We start from the raw sequence: 15882 nt of genomic DNA on the forward strand, positions 1-15882 counted from the left end.
CAAACACCTGTGGGAAGAATACTGAATATAATTTTGGTGACAACCAAAAATCATAAATTTGCATGTACCAATTTATCCATTGTATGCCTGAAGGAAGTCACTCTTTGCGCTACCTCAGTAGACCTCTGATTTAGATTTAATGCATCGGCACCCAATAATCCACATTTTAGCATGTTTCCTGGTGGCTCTAAAGTACTTAGAATGGCTATCATCAACAGGACAATTAATAATAAGTGATGAAGAGGTTGTGGGGAAGAAAGAACCTTTGTGCACTGCTGGTGGGAATGTAAATTGTGTATCCACTGTGGGAAACAGTATGGAGTTTCCTCAAAAAATTAAAAATAGAATTACCATACCAGCATTCTCTCTTCTGGGTATTTACCCCTAAAATTTGAAAACATTTATCTATAAAGATGTATGCACCGCAATGTTCAAAGCAGCATTATTCACAGTGGCCAAGCCTGGAAACAACAGTCCTCTGACAGATGACTGGATGAAGAAGCTGTGGTACATATATACAATGGAATATTACTCAACCATAAGATGAAATACTGCCATTTGCGACAACATGGATGGATCTTGAATTTATCATGCTAAGTGAAATAAGTCAGATGGAAAAAGTTGAGAACCACATGATTTTACTTATATGTGGGATATGAAACTGAGAGCAACAAACAAACTAGATAAACAGAGACACATGTACACGAACAATAGTTTAGTGGTTACCAGAGTAGGGGAGATAGATAAGGGTAAAGGGGGCCAAATATATGGTGACACAGAAGGAAATTTAACTTTGGGTAGTGAGCACACAATACCACATATATACAACATATTTTTGAACTGTACACTTGAAACCTATATAATTTTATTAACCAATGTTGCCCCAACAAATTTAATTAAAATAAAGTAGATTCTAAAACACTTTCAGAAATGTTAATCAGATCATAAACAGTTCAGAAGTGGGGTATGACTGCTGAAGGAGCTTATCCAAGAACCAACTTTGCCTTGAAGCAATTTGTCCCATCCAAAGAGAAAATTTGAGCATAGTTTAGCAAAAATAAATGAATAAAACATAGAACTGAATGTGAATTAGAATCCTGACTTACTGGCTATGTAACTTTGATCAAGTTACTTACCCTCCTCTGTGTCTCAGATTCCTCATTTATTAAATGTGATAATTCCTTCGGTACTTTCCTCATAAAGTCATTGTAAGTGTCAAATGAGATACTCTACATATATATATACAGGAACACATTACACACACATATTATTTTTTACATATGTTTGGGGCCATATGCCAAATCTAATTCATTTCACTCCTTACACTTGGTCCAGATGGAATTGCTAGGCTGAGCGCCAACATAAACTTTAAACTAGAAGCATTAATTTTACTTCTGAACAATCTATATGCAAGATCAGCCAATGACAACATAGCATATTAACATATGCAAGATCAGCCAATGACAACATAGCATAGCATATCATCCATACCTCCTTATCCTAATTTCCCGACCCTGTAGGGAACAGCTTCTACCCTGCCAATCTCAGCACCTCTACCACCACCACCAGTATAATCTGCACCCCCCACATGAAAAGCCATACAACGCTTCAAGACAAGTCCTCTCCAGAGACTACTAGCTTTTTTCATTTAATCCTATAAATATGATACTGATGATGTGATTTGATAATATATAATTTTAATAAAGGTAAAATTTATATAGAATACTGAATAAACATCTAAGACAAATTTGAAAAAGAAAAATAATGATCCATCCTACAGTTATCAAAACATTTAATAAATCTATCATAATTTAAACAGGTTGGAAATGGTGCAGGAACAAACACACGGATCAATGGAAAAGAATAGAGTGCCTAGAAATAGATGCAAAACCAATATCAGAACTCAGTGTATAATACAGAAAGCATCACAAGTCACCAGGAGGGCAACTCGATATATGTCATGGGAACTGCTCAGTTGCCAGATGTGAACAAATAAGATTAAGAGTAAAAAGATTAAAATATTTGCGCTGTACCCCAAAATAATATCCCTATGTCTTAAAGATGTAAATATGCAAAAACAAAATATTAGAACTACTAGAAAAAATATAGAGAATATATTTATGACCTTAGGGTAGGCAATAACTCCAAAACACAAAAAGTGCAAACCACAAAGGCAAATATCAACAGGTCTAACTATATCAAAATGTAAATTGTGTGTAAGGTAAAAAAACAAACAAACAAACAAAAAACACCAGAAACAAGATTAAAAAACAGAGATTAGATATGCCTTACTGTTAAAAATGTACAGCTGAAACTTACTGGATTTCTTTAACTAATGTCACCATAAAAAAAATAATTAATTTAAAAAAAGAGATTAGGAGAATATATTTGCAATGTATTTAACAAGATTAGTATCCAAATTATATAAACAATTTTAATAAATCAGTAAAAAAGACAACCAAAGAAATGGGAAAATTATATCAACAAATATATCAAACAAGAGGAAATCTAAATGCCCAATAAAATGCCTAAGAAAAGATGCTTACCCTTGCTATTTATCAAAGAAATAAAGATTGAAATTAATAGTGTGGCACCATTTTTTATGTTTGAAATAGACAAAAATAAAGTCTGACAATATCAAGTGATACAGATATAGGGAAAGGATATAAATAGAGATGGATATAGGCAAAATGGTACTCTCATATACTTCTGGACACATAGTACACATTGAATAGCCACTTTAGATGGATATAGCCAATTAGTTCCTCTTCTGGACATACTGTCTAGGAAAGCTCTCACACCTATGCACATAGAGACACATATAAGGATGGTCATTGCATTTTTGTTTGTGACAAGGAAGGAAGGAAGGAAGGAAGGAAGGAAGGAAGGAAGGAAGGAAGGAAGGAAGGAGAAAGAGAAAGAAAAAGAAATCTAAATATTCAGCTGAAAAGAAAGGGATGAAAGATGATATCTTCATAACATAGATTATTATGCAGAAGTTAAATAGCATATTTCAGATCTAAGCAAAATAGCATTGATAAAATCGTATTATTCAAAAAAGCAAGATGAAGAATAATATGTATGCATATGTACACCATGGATGGATTTAATGTATTAAAATTATACAACACTGAATGGAAAGATATATAACAAACTCATAATTTTGGTTATCTCTGGGGAGAGGGGAATAGAATTAGAGTAGGGATGGTGGTCAAAGGGAATTATGAGATATCTGTCTTGTGTTATTACTTCCATAATCAACACAAAGGCTGAAAGCAAATATGACAAAATGTGAACAGTTGTTATTTCTAAGTGGTAGAAATGTGAGCATGTGTGGTATTATTCTCTGCACTGCTCTGTAACTTTTAAATTTCACAGAATTTTTTATTTTTAAAAAAATAATGAAGAATCCCTAAACACTGACAAAACAGTTGCAACATCCACTTGTCACTGATACAAAAAGAGAGTGGCTGGAGAAACACTGAGCCAGTTGCCACACTTGTTACAGAAGTAAAGACCTAGCTGCCGAAGAGGACCTTGGACTTTGTGGGTGGCGAGAGGCAACACAATGCTGACTTAAGTGGTACTTGGTATGGCCAAGAAGTATCTAGTCTTTCTAAGAGCCCCAGATGCAGAGGCACTGTTCTAAAGCCTTGAACCAAAATAGAACTCTCTGATTAATGACGAAAAAATGTTCACTACTACAAAGAAACCTAAGATGTTGCAGCTAATTTTAAATGACCAATCTGAAATTAAGAAAAGCCTGAATTGCAGAATATTTTGAAAGAAAGTTATATTATTACTCTCAAGTGTGTATTGTAGCTCCAAGAATTGTCTGTTAAGAATATTTTTCAAGTAAATATATTCAGCTTTTAAGGTTAGGAAAGACTCATCTGTAATTAGTTGGCATCTGTGTATGTATAGATACATGACAATCTTGAAAACTGCTCTATAACATAGTACACAAGCCCTAGAAAACCTTATTCATGTTAGTAATTAATTAATAAATAACTCCATACCAAGGAAAGGTAAATTTTAGCAAAGTCGTGCCTGAATTGTTGCACTTCCATTTACATGGAGTTTTCTTATACGTTTCAGGTTATTAAAATGATCCGATGTGTTGAAGTGGGGCACTGATTAGCCTCCATTCACAACTAACTGCCTTTTATGATTTCTAAGAAATAGTCAGGAAGTGATGGTAGCTAAGCCCAAACGGCAGCAGTCAGATATAGTTCAGGCGAGGCTGGTGCAGCAGGAGTCACTTACTGTCACTGAGGGTCCAAGCAGTGAGGTCTTCACTCCATTCCCCTTGGGCCTTGGTGTTGACTCTGGCTCTAACTACATACTGCTCCCTGGGGTGTAGATTGTTAAGCAGCACTGATGTCAAGTTGCCTGGCACTTTGATATTCTGCTGATCACTATTCATTTGCACAGACCTCCTTTCAACTTCAACATAAAAGTCATCTTCTGAGCTTGGAAATATTGGTTGCCAGGTCAAATTTAGAGTGGTCTGGCTTTTTGGTAGGAGACTGAGGCCTCTTGGAGGAGGAAGACCTAGGGGAAACCAGAAAGATCATGATTTTGATACAGGATGAAGGTAGCAAACAGCCCCAAAGGGCAGCTTTACAGAATAACCTTGGCTTCTAGAATAATATACTTCACAAACTATCAAAGAAACACAAGCTAGTGGCCATGTAATAACTTTTTCCTACCCAAACAGAAAACTTTTAAAATAATTCTAATTCATAGTTTGAATAATTGTAATATAGGAATACAACCCCTTTCCCAAAGTTATGATATACCCATCCAATGGATTAAAATAGATAATCGAGAAAAGTATGGAAGGCCAATAAAAATATTTATAATGCATGAGGAAAAAACTCTGATTGCAATTTGATAGAAGTCATGTCTACAATTGGTGAAAGATAGGAAGGAAACTGATAAAAAAGAAAACAGTGGATTTGCCAAGGTTGTGGGAATATAGGTGAATGAATGTTTAGTGTTTCTCTTACCATTTGAACAACACATTTTAAAGCAATTTGGGGATTACTTCTCCTTAGTGAGGAAAATTTTAGACATAACAGCTGTGGTGCCAAGGCCAGGCCTACCCCTGCTCTGAGCACATCAAGTTATGAGCTCCCACCTTATGCTGCCTGGTCGTAATTTATCCACAAGAACCTGGGCTATCAGAGAGGTAAGAGAATGGAAATGATATGGGTTTTGAAATCAGAGAGACAGGAGCATGCCACTTTAGTTTTATGACCTTGGGAAAATTCACAACTCTCTGAGTTCACAGGAACACAAAACGAAATACCCATCTTCCAGCCTCAGAAGGAATAAATGAGAAAATGGCTGTGAAAATGCTTAGGTGTTATATGCTCTATTATCATGGTTTCCCTCCTCTCCTTCCTTCTCTTCTTTCTTTTCCAAGAAGTCTTATGTCAATAGAGCAGGAATCTGTGTGTTTTCAGTTAATAGTAGTAAATCAAATTTTAAATTTCAGACATAAAGTATTTTCAAAATATATAATAGGGATCCTCTAATTCATACATTCACAGTGGGGACATTATTGCCCCTACAGAGGTAAAAATTGGTTCTTGGGGGTGTGAAAAAATTTGAGCTGTTACAATGGTTTATGAAGAGCCACAATATATAAACAGAACTGCTGTATTAAAATTCATAGCAGAGGAGGCATTAAGACAAAATAGGCATTGTTTTTCCTAAGGACAAAATTATCTAAAAAGGTTATTAGAGCATGATGATTTTTTAAAAAATTAAGATAAAAAAAAAAGTTGAGAAACACTGGTCTAACTCTTGGTTGGAAATGAGAGGAAGAATCTCTTTCTTTCCACTGGGAGAGTGACTTGCACTGCAGTTCGAACTGCTCTTAGACTGGAGAGAATCAGCAAGCAGATTCTGCAATTTGCTTGGCTTTACGCTAAATAAAGGTCTTATTGATCCTTTCTCTATAATCTTTGCAAATTGAGAGAGGTAATGTCAACTCCTTTTGCTCATCTCTAAAGTTCAATTTCCAAAATAAGCCACCAGGAGTGGTTAGGCAGGCTTACAATGACAACAGAGGGCTGATGTTTTAGAGCATATATGCAAATTTTCTAGGCCAATGCTTCCTACTGAGGAGTAACGCAACAAACAGTTATTTCCCTTTTTCCTTTCCCTCGGGAACACATTACTCTTCACCCCTCACGACCTGCCTCGTTGCTGCCATGTGTTCAGAATGTGTTCTCTTCGCTCCCCCTCCTGGCCTCCTTGGCCTTCACCACTCAATCAACACAATTATAAATAGAGAAACTGCCAGATAAATTAAAAAACAAACCGGCAAAATTCAAATGATGGGAAAAGAAGAATCTTTAAGAATTCTCTTCCCACCCACCCCTGAAAACCACTTTGAAATATTCCAAGAGACCTTTAAATACATCCTGGTTGGAACATATTCTGAGGGATGAAGACAGTACCGTGTGGGTTTGCGAAGTGTTTTATGTTCTGTCCCATAAATATTTTCCATCTGAGTCAGATTATGACCTTCCTCTTTTGATTTATCAAAGCTAGCCTGAGAGGGAATTAGCTACCATTTGCCTTTTAGCAGCAACATAAACACATATCAGGGACCTCTTTGATCACAGTCATCGAGATTCCTTTATCATCTAACTTATATACAATTTCAGGTGTTATTCATTTATTTTTTGTATTCACTACCTGGTGGGTTCCCAGGAAACCATTATTTACTTATGTAATGCTTCTATAAGCTCCAGAATAGCTCTTGAGTCCTATTTGGTTCTTTAAAGATGCTGCTGGTCAAATGAAATCTAGGTGGGGGTGTGTGGAGCCGTGAGACTCTGGCAGGGATGCACAGCCTCACAGGAGAGCTAGATGTTCTTCTAGTTTCTTACTAAATCACTCTATATCCTTCCGCCTTTAGTAAATTGACTAAAAAATAGGAAAACATATCATTTGGGTTAAAGAAACAGTGGTTTTAGTTTCCTAGGTAAAAATAATAATAATAATTGGAGAGAAAAAGGACAGCAAGTCTGAAGATCTAGTATGGTGATGCATCAGCTACATCAGCGGTCCCCAACTTTTTTAGCACCAGGGACTGGGGCTCCTATGAGAATCTAATGCCTGATGATGTGAGGTGGAGCTGAGGTGGTGATGCTAGCGCTGGGGAGCGGCTGCAAGTACAGATGAAGCTTCACTTGCTTGCCCACCGCTCACCTCCTGCTATGCGGCCTGGTTCCTAACAGGTCCACAGCCCTGGGAGTTGGAGACTTCTGAGGTATATCACCATGGGCAAGTTATTAACCACTCTGAGACTCTACTTTTAAACCTTTGAAATGGGGAAGATGATAATTCTTACCTTTTATGGGTATATGAACTAAACATATGTGAACCTGAAACTATAAAGTGCTGACCAGAAGATAGTAAGAGGAGATTATACACAGGAAGCACTAGAAAAGAGAAATTTACAAGGGATCACTCCAATATTTCAGAGGAGGGTACCTGGATAGCAGAAAGCTGATGACCCAGTTAGCATCAAGGAAACTTCACAAATTTAAGGGCTCCTCAATTAATACAATAGACCAATAGATAACGACTAACATTAATCAATCAAGAAATATTACTACAAAAATTACTTAGAATGTATGGATCCAGGAGCAGCAGCATCAAGTGTTACTAGCAAACTTTTTAGAAATGCAAATTCTTGATCCCCACCTCCTATCCCTAACCTATGAAATCAGAAACTCTAGGGTAGGGCCCACAAATCTGTTTTAACATGCTGTACAAGTGGTTCTGATGGATTTAGAAACATAGAGGAATACTCTAAGAAATAGCTTACGGAGATAAAAGTGGCTGCCTATAGGAGGCAGGACTGGGAGGTGGAGGGGTGGAGTAGGGAACTGCCGTTCTTTAGATAAAAGCCTTTCATTCTATTTGATGTTTCAACTATGTGCATGAATTACTTTGAAAAATTAGAAATTATTTTTTTTTAAATAAACAAACTGGGATTTCTGAAGTGTGTATGTGGCAAGAGCCTGGCCCTTGAGATGGAAACAGGAAGCTGGTGGTAAAACCGGGAAGCCAACGCTCAGCACAGTTGCTACTAAGTAAATCCCAGCTCCTAAGGGATGTCCCTGCTTTCCTGAAGGCTCATCTGCTTCCTTCTCTGTCCCCGTGGATTACCACGGACACCCCTCCCCCAGGGAGACAGACCAGGAGTGCAGCCCAAATAAAGGAACAGTTTGGCTCCAAGTTGCTACCCTTCCTGTCACTTTCCCACCCATTCAAAAGCGAACTCCTTCCACCTCCATCCCCACCCACCCGCTCACCCACCACCACCCTTCCTGGTCTTCCTTCCTCTTTCTCCTTCCTCCCCCTCCCACCTAGCTCATGAATAAATGCTGTTTGCTTCAACTGACCGATAGAAGCTGTTGTGAACCGTCTCACGGGTCCAGGATGCCCTTCTCCGCCCTCTCCACGCCGGACCAGCTGCACACAGAGCTCATATTCTGTTCGAGGTTCCAAATAGTTGAGTGTAACAATCTCATTTGTCACTGAGAAGAGGGAAAGTCCAGGAAACTTAAGTTGGCACTCTTTTACATTCTTTAAACTTGAATGTTGTTATTGGGATGTGAACTAACGTTTGGTTTTTAAAAATACAATGTCTTAGTGAAACAGAGAGGCAATTCCATCTTCAGGGCCTCACCATGCCTAATATAAGGGAAATAAGCTTTTTAAAGGACGTTTCCATGTTACAATGTATACATATATATCAGTATCTCTGTGCCACTTAATCATTTCTTCTCTAGTTTTTCCTTTTGTAGAGTAAAACCATGCAAATCTTCAACGATATGAAATACATAATTTGATTTAAGGGGGAAAAAAATCTCAATTAGGAAAATATAAAATAATTTAATTTCTATTGTTTCAAGTACATATAGTGATTGCAATCAAGCTATCAAGAGAAGAGAATCTGAGGGTTTGCTTTTAATGACAGTATAATGAATTTGTAATGGTCATAACAAATGAAGGGTTCTGAAGTACTTGAATAGATTTCATTAACAAATGGCATACGCTGTGTTCCTCCTTAGCTATTGGCTTTAGACAGCCTCTGTTTCTCCACAGATATTGCAAAGGTAGATTTTTGCCTTACCATATGATAAATTCCCAGTCAGTAAGGAAAAAGTGGGCTATGTTTAAGAGTCTCTAGAAGACCATTTTGTGGATGTCTACTTGTGGAAAGAGACAATGGATTATTACCACCGTATGAAAAAGTTGCTTTTTATGAAGACCTAGCCATTGATGTTGGAAACAGCAATTTAGCAAATCAGCCTTATGTTGCAGGGGTTCTGAATTTTGGGGCTGACTCTACAATAGAATGTGAAGAGCTCAGTAATAATACCATGACTGCATTCAACATACCTAGATCAGTTGGCAGTATTAAGCCCCAAACCCTCCTTTTCTTCTCATTTTTTATAACTTTGTTAATTATCTGTATACAGCAGGTAGGGGGCCCTTTTCAGAAAAACCACAGAAATAGTGAGAGTAAAATATCAGTGGAGGGATGCGTGTTATCTACGAGCATAATAGTGGCAGATCTCTCTACAAGATGGCACAATAAAAGCAGCACGATGCTCAGTTTTCTTTTTAAAAATTGTGATTTTACATCATTGTGCAACAAACAGAAATGTGATTTGTGTTTTAAAATAAATTTTAAAATTAATTCATTAAACAGTTTTTGTGAACTTTTCACATCTTATCACATTTTGTTGAATTATTTTTTTCTTTTAGAAAGTTAGCCCCAGAATTCAGAGGGTCACTGAACTCTATCTTGAATACACTGAAATGAAATCTCTGCTACAGCCATTATCATGGGGTAGAGGGTTGAGACAAGGAGACGGGATTTCTGTATTTGAGGGAAATCTTTTTCTATATCTCTAGCTGGAGCCCTTCCTGTCCACACCTTACCTTGAATCTGCCTCCATGCCTCATAATGATTAACAGGTTTGTATAGAAGTTTCTTGGATTTGATTGGTCCATCCCCAAAGTAAGGTTCAGAGCTGATGTTGATGACAGCAAAGTTATGTCCAGTGTCAATCACGTTTGGGGCATTCAGAGGCTTTGGAAGAACTAAACAGAATTTCAGCAATCAGATTAGTTCTTAGAGTTTGGGGTTTTATCACTGTTCTTAGGTTGGGGAGAGGGTGAGTGCCTTTATATTTCCTCTTAAAGTTCTCTGCTCAGATTCAAGGCAGTTACCTGCTCTGTGATCTCCCCACTTAGCTCTTGCCCCTCCAAACCATTATCTACAAAGTATTTCTTAAAATGTGAAGACTCTTCTGCTTAAGACCTTTCAGTGAATTCCCATTACCTTTATAATAAAATCTAAAATTTGTACCATGACTGGCCAGGCCTTGTACAGATGAGCTCTTGCTTCCTCTCCAGCCTCCTTTTCCCTTTACCCAGTACCCTCTAATCCCATTGATCTCCTTTTAGTTCATCCAGCTAACAATGCACCAAGCTCCTTTCTGTCTCAGGTTCTTTGTAGATGTTGTTCTCCTGCAAGGAATGCTCCAACTCCCACTATTCTCTGGTTAACCTTTACCTATCATTCAATTCTCACCTTTGATGTGACTTCTTAATGGGGCTATCCTAGGATCTCAGGCTTGTATGTCATACACTCTCACAAAACTTATACTCTTCCTTCATTGTAATTTTCAGAATTCATTATTCTTTGTAATTTGCTGACATTATTTGATATTGGTCTTCTTGCTAGACTATATATTCTTTCCCTCTGCCTTTGGCTTAAAACAACAAAAATTTATCTTCTAGTTTTGGAGGTCAGAAGTAAGACACACGCCTCACTGGGCTAACACCGAGGTGTTAGGAGGGTTATGCTCCTCGCTGGTGGCTCTAGGGAGAATCTGTTCCCTTATTCTCTCCCCTTCGAGAAACCGCCTGCGTTCCTTGGCTGAAGGCCCCATCTTCCATCCTCCAAGTCAACAAGTTGCATTTCTTTGACCCTTCTTCCACTGTAACACATCTTTCTGACTAGAGCCAAAAGGGTTCTTTGCTTTTAAGGACTCAAGTGTTTAGAGTGGATCCATCCAGATAATTCAGAATTATCTCTACATCTCAAAGACCATGTATTCTCAAACGGGGACGGCACCACCAAGAAGGTGAAAATCAGTTCTTGGGGGATAAAAATGTCTTAGACATTACAATGGTTTGTGGCCTTTCAAAAAGCCACAGTATATAAACATATGTGCAGTAACCTGTGATATTAATATTTTATGGGATGGGAGGAGAGTTTTCAAATAAAAATTTTTAAAGAGCTCCTTAATGGGACAATAATAATCAAGAGGTTGTAAAACATTGCAGTAGACTCTAAACTCCACTGGGGCAAGGCCTATGTAGGTTTGTTGATCAGGTGCTGAATGAAATATTTGTTAACTAAATTTGTCAACAGAGAACTCTGTAGATCCATTAGCCTGACCTTCTTAGAAATGTATAACTATTGGGGTTTTTCCTCTACAAGAGTATATATATGAATCTTCCAGACTTCGGGGGACATTATGATGTTCAGTAATTTTGCTTTACCTCTGAGTCTCAATGTTTTGTCTCACCATCCATAAAAATGACCTTCAAGTCTTTGCTCAAATAACATCTTCTCAGGGAAGCCTGACTACCCCATTTAAAATTATAGTCACCCCTCCAGCCCTGTTCCAGCATTCTTTACGCCCATTTCTGCTTTAGTTTTCTCCAGGGCACTTAGCACTTTAGGAAACTATATGTTTTACTTACTTATTCATTGTTTATCTCCCTAAAGAAATGAAAGCTCTATGATGGGAAGAACTTTTTTTTTTCTGGTATTGCTCATCGCTGTATTCTCAATGCCTAGAACATGATAGGCCTTTAGTAAATTCTATTAACTAAATGAAAACTGAGGAGGAAGTTGTCCAAGGTCAGGATAACAAAGCCAGTAAGAAGCCTAATCAAGCAGTATTTCCCGACTGGAGACAGCCATGCCAGTGTTAAGTTAGGTAAGTCTGGACATACATTTTACTTAGATTAGTTTCTGAAGAGGGCATTCTGAGAAAAGTGAGTAAATTCATCCATTAAGTCATGTTTCCCTTGTATGAGAAAATGAGACCACCCTGTTTGTTTAAACCATTAAAATGCATATTTTATTATAGCCATAATGCCGGTCTCTTGTGAAACATATACTTTTATGAGGGTAAAAATATTGCTTCAAAAACTTAGTAATTTATCATTACTTTTGTCTTTTAATCATTTTTATAGAGATATACATATTGTAAAGTGCAAAAATCTTATGTGTATTTAGCTCAAGAGAGTTTACCTATGTCACACCCATGTAGCCACCACCCGGATTGTGATAGATAACAGTATCAATCCCCTAGAAAGCACCAAGCACTCTTATGTCCCTTCCCAGTCAATAGGGAACTATGATCCTGACTTCTGTCACCAAAGATTAGTTTTTCCTGTTCTTTAAATAAATGAAATCACAAAGTATGTACTTTCTTTTGCTCATTATAATGTTTCTGAGAATCATCCATAGTGTAGCAGGAATTCTATTTTATTGCTGTTTAATATTCCATTGTACGATGTTATGGCTGAATTGTATTCTCCAAAAATTCATATGTTGAGGTCTTTACTCCCAGTACTTCAGAATATCTATTTATCTGTATTTAGAGATAGGATCTTTAAAGAGGTAATTAAGTTAAAATGAGGTTATTAGGGCATTTCTAATCTAACATCATTGTTATCTTCATAAGAAGACAAAATTAGGATACACACATATGCAGAGGGAAGACCATATGAAAATAGAAAAAGATCATCTATAAGCCAAAGAGCGACACCTCAGAAGAAACCAAGTTTTATTGCACCTTATTCTTGAACTTCCAGCCTCCAGAACTGTGAGAAAATCAATTTCTGTTGTTTAAGCCCCGAGTCTGTGGTACTTTACTACGATGGCCCTAGCAACCATTACATATGAATGTACCACGGCATATTTATCCCTTCTAATGTCAATGAATATTTGTGTTAATTTTGGTTTGGGGCTATCATGAATAAAACTGCTCTGAACATTCTTGAATGTGTATTTTTTAAACATTTTCACTCATTTCTTTTGAGTGTATACCTTGGAGTAAAATTGTTAGGTCATAGGGTAGGTGTATGAGTAGCTTTAGGGTATACTGCCAATTCTCCAAAGTGGTTGTACCAATTTATACTCTGATAATAAAGCCTAGTATCTATTTTTTTGTCATATTATGATTAAAGGCATTGATTAATTTACCTAATATCTATTTCCATTTTATAGATAATAATCAATATGACAATGAGGAGGCATCGGTGACTTAGAACTAGAAATGTATCTATGCATTGACATCATGTGCTGTCCTTTATTAATAAAATAAAAATTAGACCTGGTGACTCCCCTGAATCTTGACAACATAGTTTTTCTACTTATTATTTATTTTTCGTAGATAGCAGATATTCCAAGAAGCTTAAAAATAAGATAATTTATCTTGTCTAAATATCATTTCCTTTCTTTCAAGAACATGCAAGATACAAAAAAATTATTTCGATCATGCGAATGTTCTGAATAAAACATCTGGAATTTTTCCAGTAATCCAAAAAATATTAAGGATTTTGAAGTGATTTACATGGATTCCCAGGGCACAGATCCAAATCTATGAGGCTCTATTTATGTTACTATTGTGATTAAACTTTTTTTAAAAAAGATTATGTTCTGGGTATTTACATTCATTTCATTTGTAGAAATTACCTCTGTGTTCTCCCAAATATTTCTAATTAAGTAGTGAAGTGGGTCAAATACAAGTCGGTTTTGGTCAACTTGCTTCCCCATCAATAATACAAGAGACTCAGAAAGCAAAAGAGTCTAGAAGAGACAGTGCAGGATTTGGAGTCAGGAGACCCAGGTTCAAACCTAAGACTTGCTGCTTACCAGATGTTGTACCTTAGAAAAGTTACCTAAACGCTCTGATCCTGTTTCTTGACTGCTAACGTAGAGATAACATCTGTTGCACAAAGATCTTAAAAAGACTAAATAAGGTGAAGTGTGTGAGGCACTTAGCCCAGTGCCTATACAAGAATATACACCAGAGAGCTGTTAGGTATATATAATGTTAGGTATATATTTTTGTCTAACTGGAATCATAAGTAACTTCCAAATTTAAAATTCCTTGTGTATCTATGTACACCAGCCAAGCTTACTTGAATTTACCTTTACTTTATTTCTTCTCAAGTTATGAATTTACATTCACCCACTTAGATTAATTTGAATTTTGAGATTTTCATTCACAGCAGGAAGAATACTCACAACACTGAATATATGAAAAAAATCACTCATGTTAATTATGTAGCATAGCCTGGGCTCTATGTTAAGTGAGTAATCCTCAAAAGAATAATTATTATTCATTATTCTCTGCAATAATGAATAAGAAGTCACAAAAATGATGACGCTAAACTTTTTATGAAATACAAACACAAACAGACATGTAGCAGACACAATTCCAAATGTTTTATATACTTAGCATATCTTCGCAATAACCTGAGAGGTACATAAACTAAGCTTTATTCACAAATAAAGAAAGGTTGAGAGAGGTTAAATTAATTTGCTCAGTGCCACATACAAAGTTACTAGCGACTAGGGACAAACATCAAACCCAGGACTATGTAACTCTGAAGGTGGTACACTTAATCTCCTTTTCATTTTCAAGCACATAAAATGTTTTTAAAGGGTTCATATGCTGAAAAATAGCCAAAAGGCATTTCAGTGGTCAAATAACATTTCTATCTAGAAGCAGCACCCAGCGATACATAAACACCGCACATCAAGGATATGAGCTCTTCCTCTGTAAAACAGAGCTTACCTTTAACAGAAATGTTGAAAGGCTTTTCCACCATCCCAGCCACGGTGTTCACACTGCAGACCCAGACTCCTGAGTCAGGGGGGAGGATCCGGTGGATGGTAAAGGTGGCCACTGAGAGGTGACCTGTATGGTTAAAGTCTTTTGGCTGGAAAGGTCAAATACAAAAAAATAAATAAATAAAAGCTTCTAGGAAGGCATAAACACAAAGGTCCATAACATTGACACTATCTCATTGTTTAATAAGAAGTTTTCTAGGCGAGATTAAGAAGTTCAATGCAATGCTTGTATAATCACTGGCTTATTTCCAAAGCCATTGTGGCAGCCCTGAAAGTTTACATTGGATTGATGCCCTCACAGATCCTGTGTTGTATTTGTGCGTTTGGGAGTGTGGGGGTAAATACTTACAAGCAAGGAGTCTAATTCCTTTAAACTGCCTCTGGTAATATTTGCTTCTTTCTGGTCTAATACAGAGATGGCTGGGTGAGAGGACAAAATGGCTTCCTAAAATGTTTGAGGGGTTGTCAAGTGTGGTATTGTGGGAAAAGCCAGGGCTCTGAAGACACATGGACCTGAATTCACATACCAACTGTGCCACTTTGTCCTATTCCTTAGTTACTTAACTTTACTCAGCCAGTTTTCACTTCTGCAAAAAGGGGACAGGTAATGTTAGGAAGATGTCATATATAGTATGGTCAGCCATTGTTAGATGGTAGGTGTTACTTCCATTAACTCATGGAAAGGCCAACAGGATTATGGAGGCTGTTGGTTGGTTTCTACGACCCAATGAGTGAGTGGAATCAGGAACATCTGATGTGTGCACACTGGCAATGGCACATTCTACATATCCTGCCCCCAAGAGGTCCCTCAGATCTACCTTTTTGTCAAGTTTTTAGTCATGTTTGAGAGAAATAAACTAGTTTTTAATCTTTAGATAAGAAAATACCCCAGTGTC

General features: G+C 37.0%; 1 protein-coding gene across 3 annotated transcripts in view; it reads right to left on the reverse strand.

The window, feature by feature from the left end:
- Window positions 1-15882, reverse strand: part of TEK (TEK receptor tyrosine kinase) — a 101155-nt gene that overhangs the window by 19209 nt on the left and 66064 nt on the right. For all 3 annotated transcript variants that reach the window (XM_011384728.1, XM_011384727.1, XM_011384726.1), the window contains 4 exons: window positions 14931-15075; window positions 9982-10143; window positions 8433-8567; window positions 4267-4554 (listed from right to left, as the gene is read on the reverse strand). In XM_011384728.1, the coding sequence (XP_011383030.1) occupies window positions 4267-4554; window positions 8433-8567; window positions 9982-10143; window positions 14931-15075 (730 nt within the window). The remainder of the gene's footprint in view (window positions 1-4266; window positions 4555-8432; window positions 8568-9981; window positions 10144-14930; window positions 15076-15882) is intronic.

Source organism: Pteropus vampyrus, unplaced genomic scaffold, assembly GCF_000151845.1.
Source record: "Pteropus vampyrus isolate Shadow unplaced genomic scaffold, Pvam_2.0 Scaffold619, whole genome shotgun sequence".
In the NCBI taxonomy this organism is placed as follows: domain Eukaryota; kingdom Metazoa; phylum Chordata; class Mammalia; order Chiroptera; family Pteropodidae; genus Pteropus; species Pteropus vampyrus.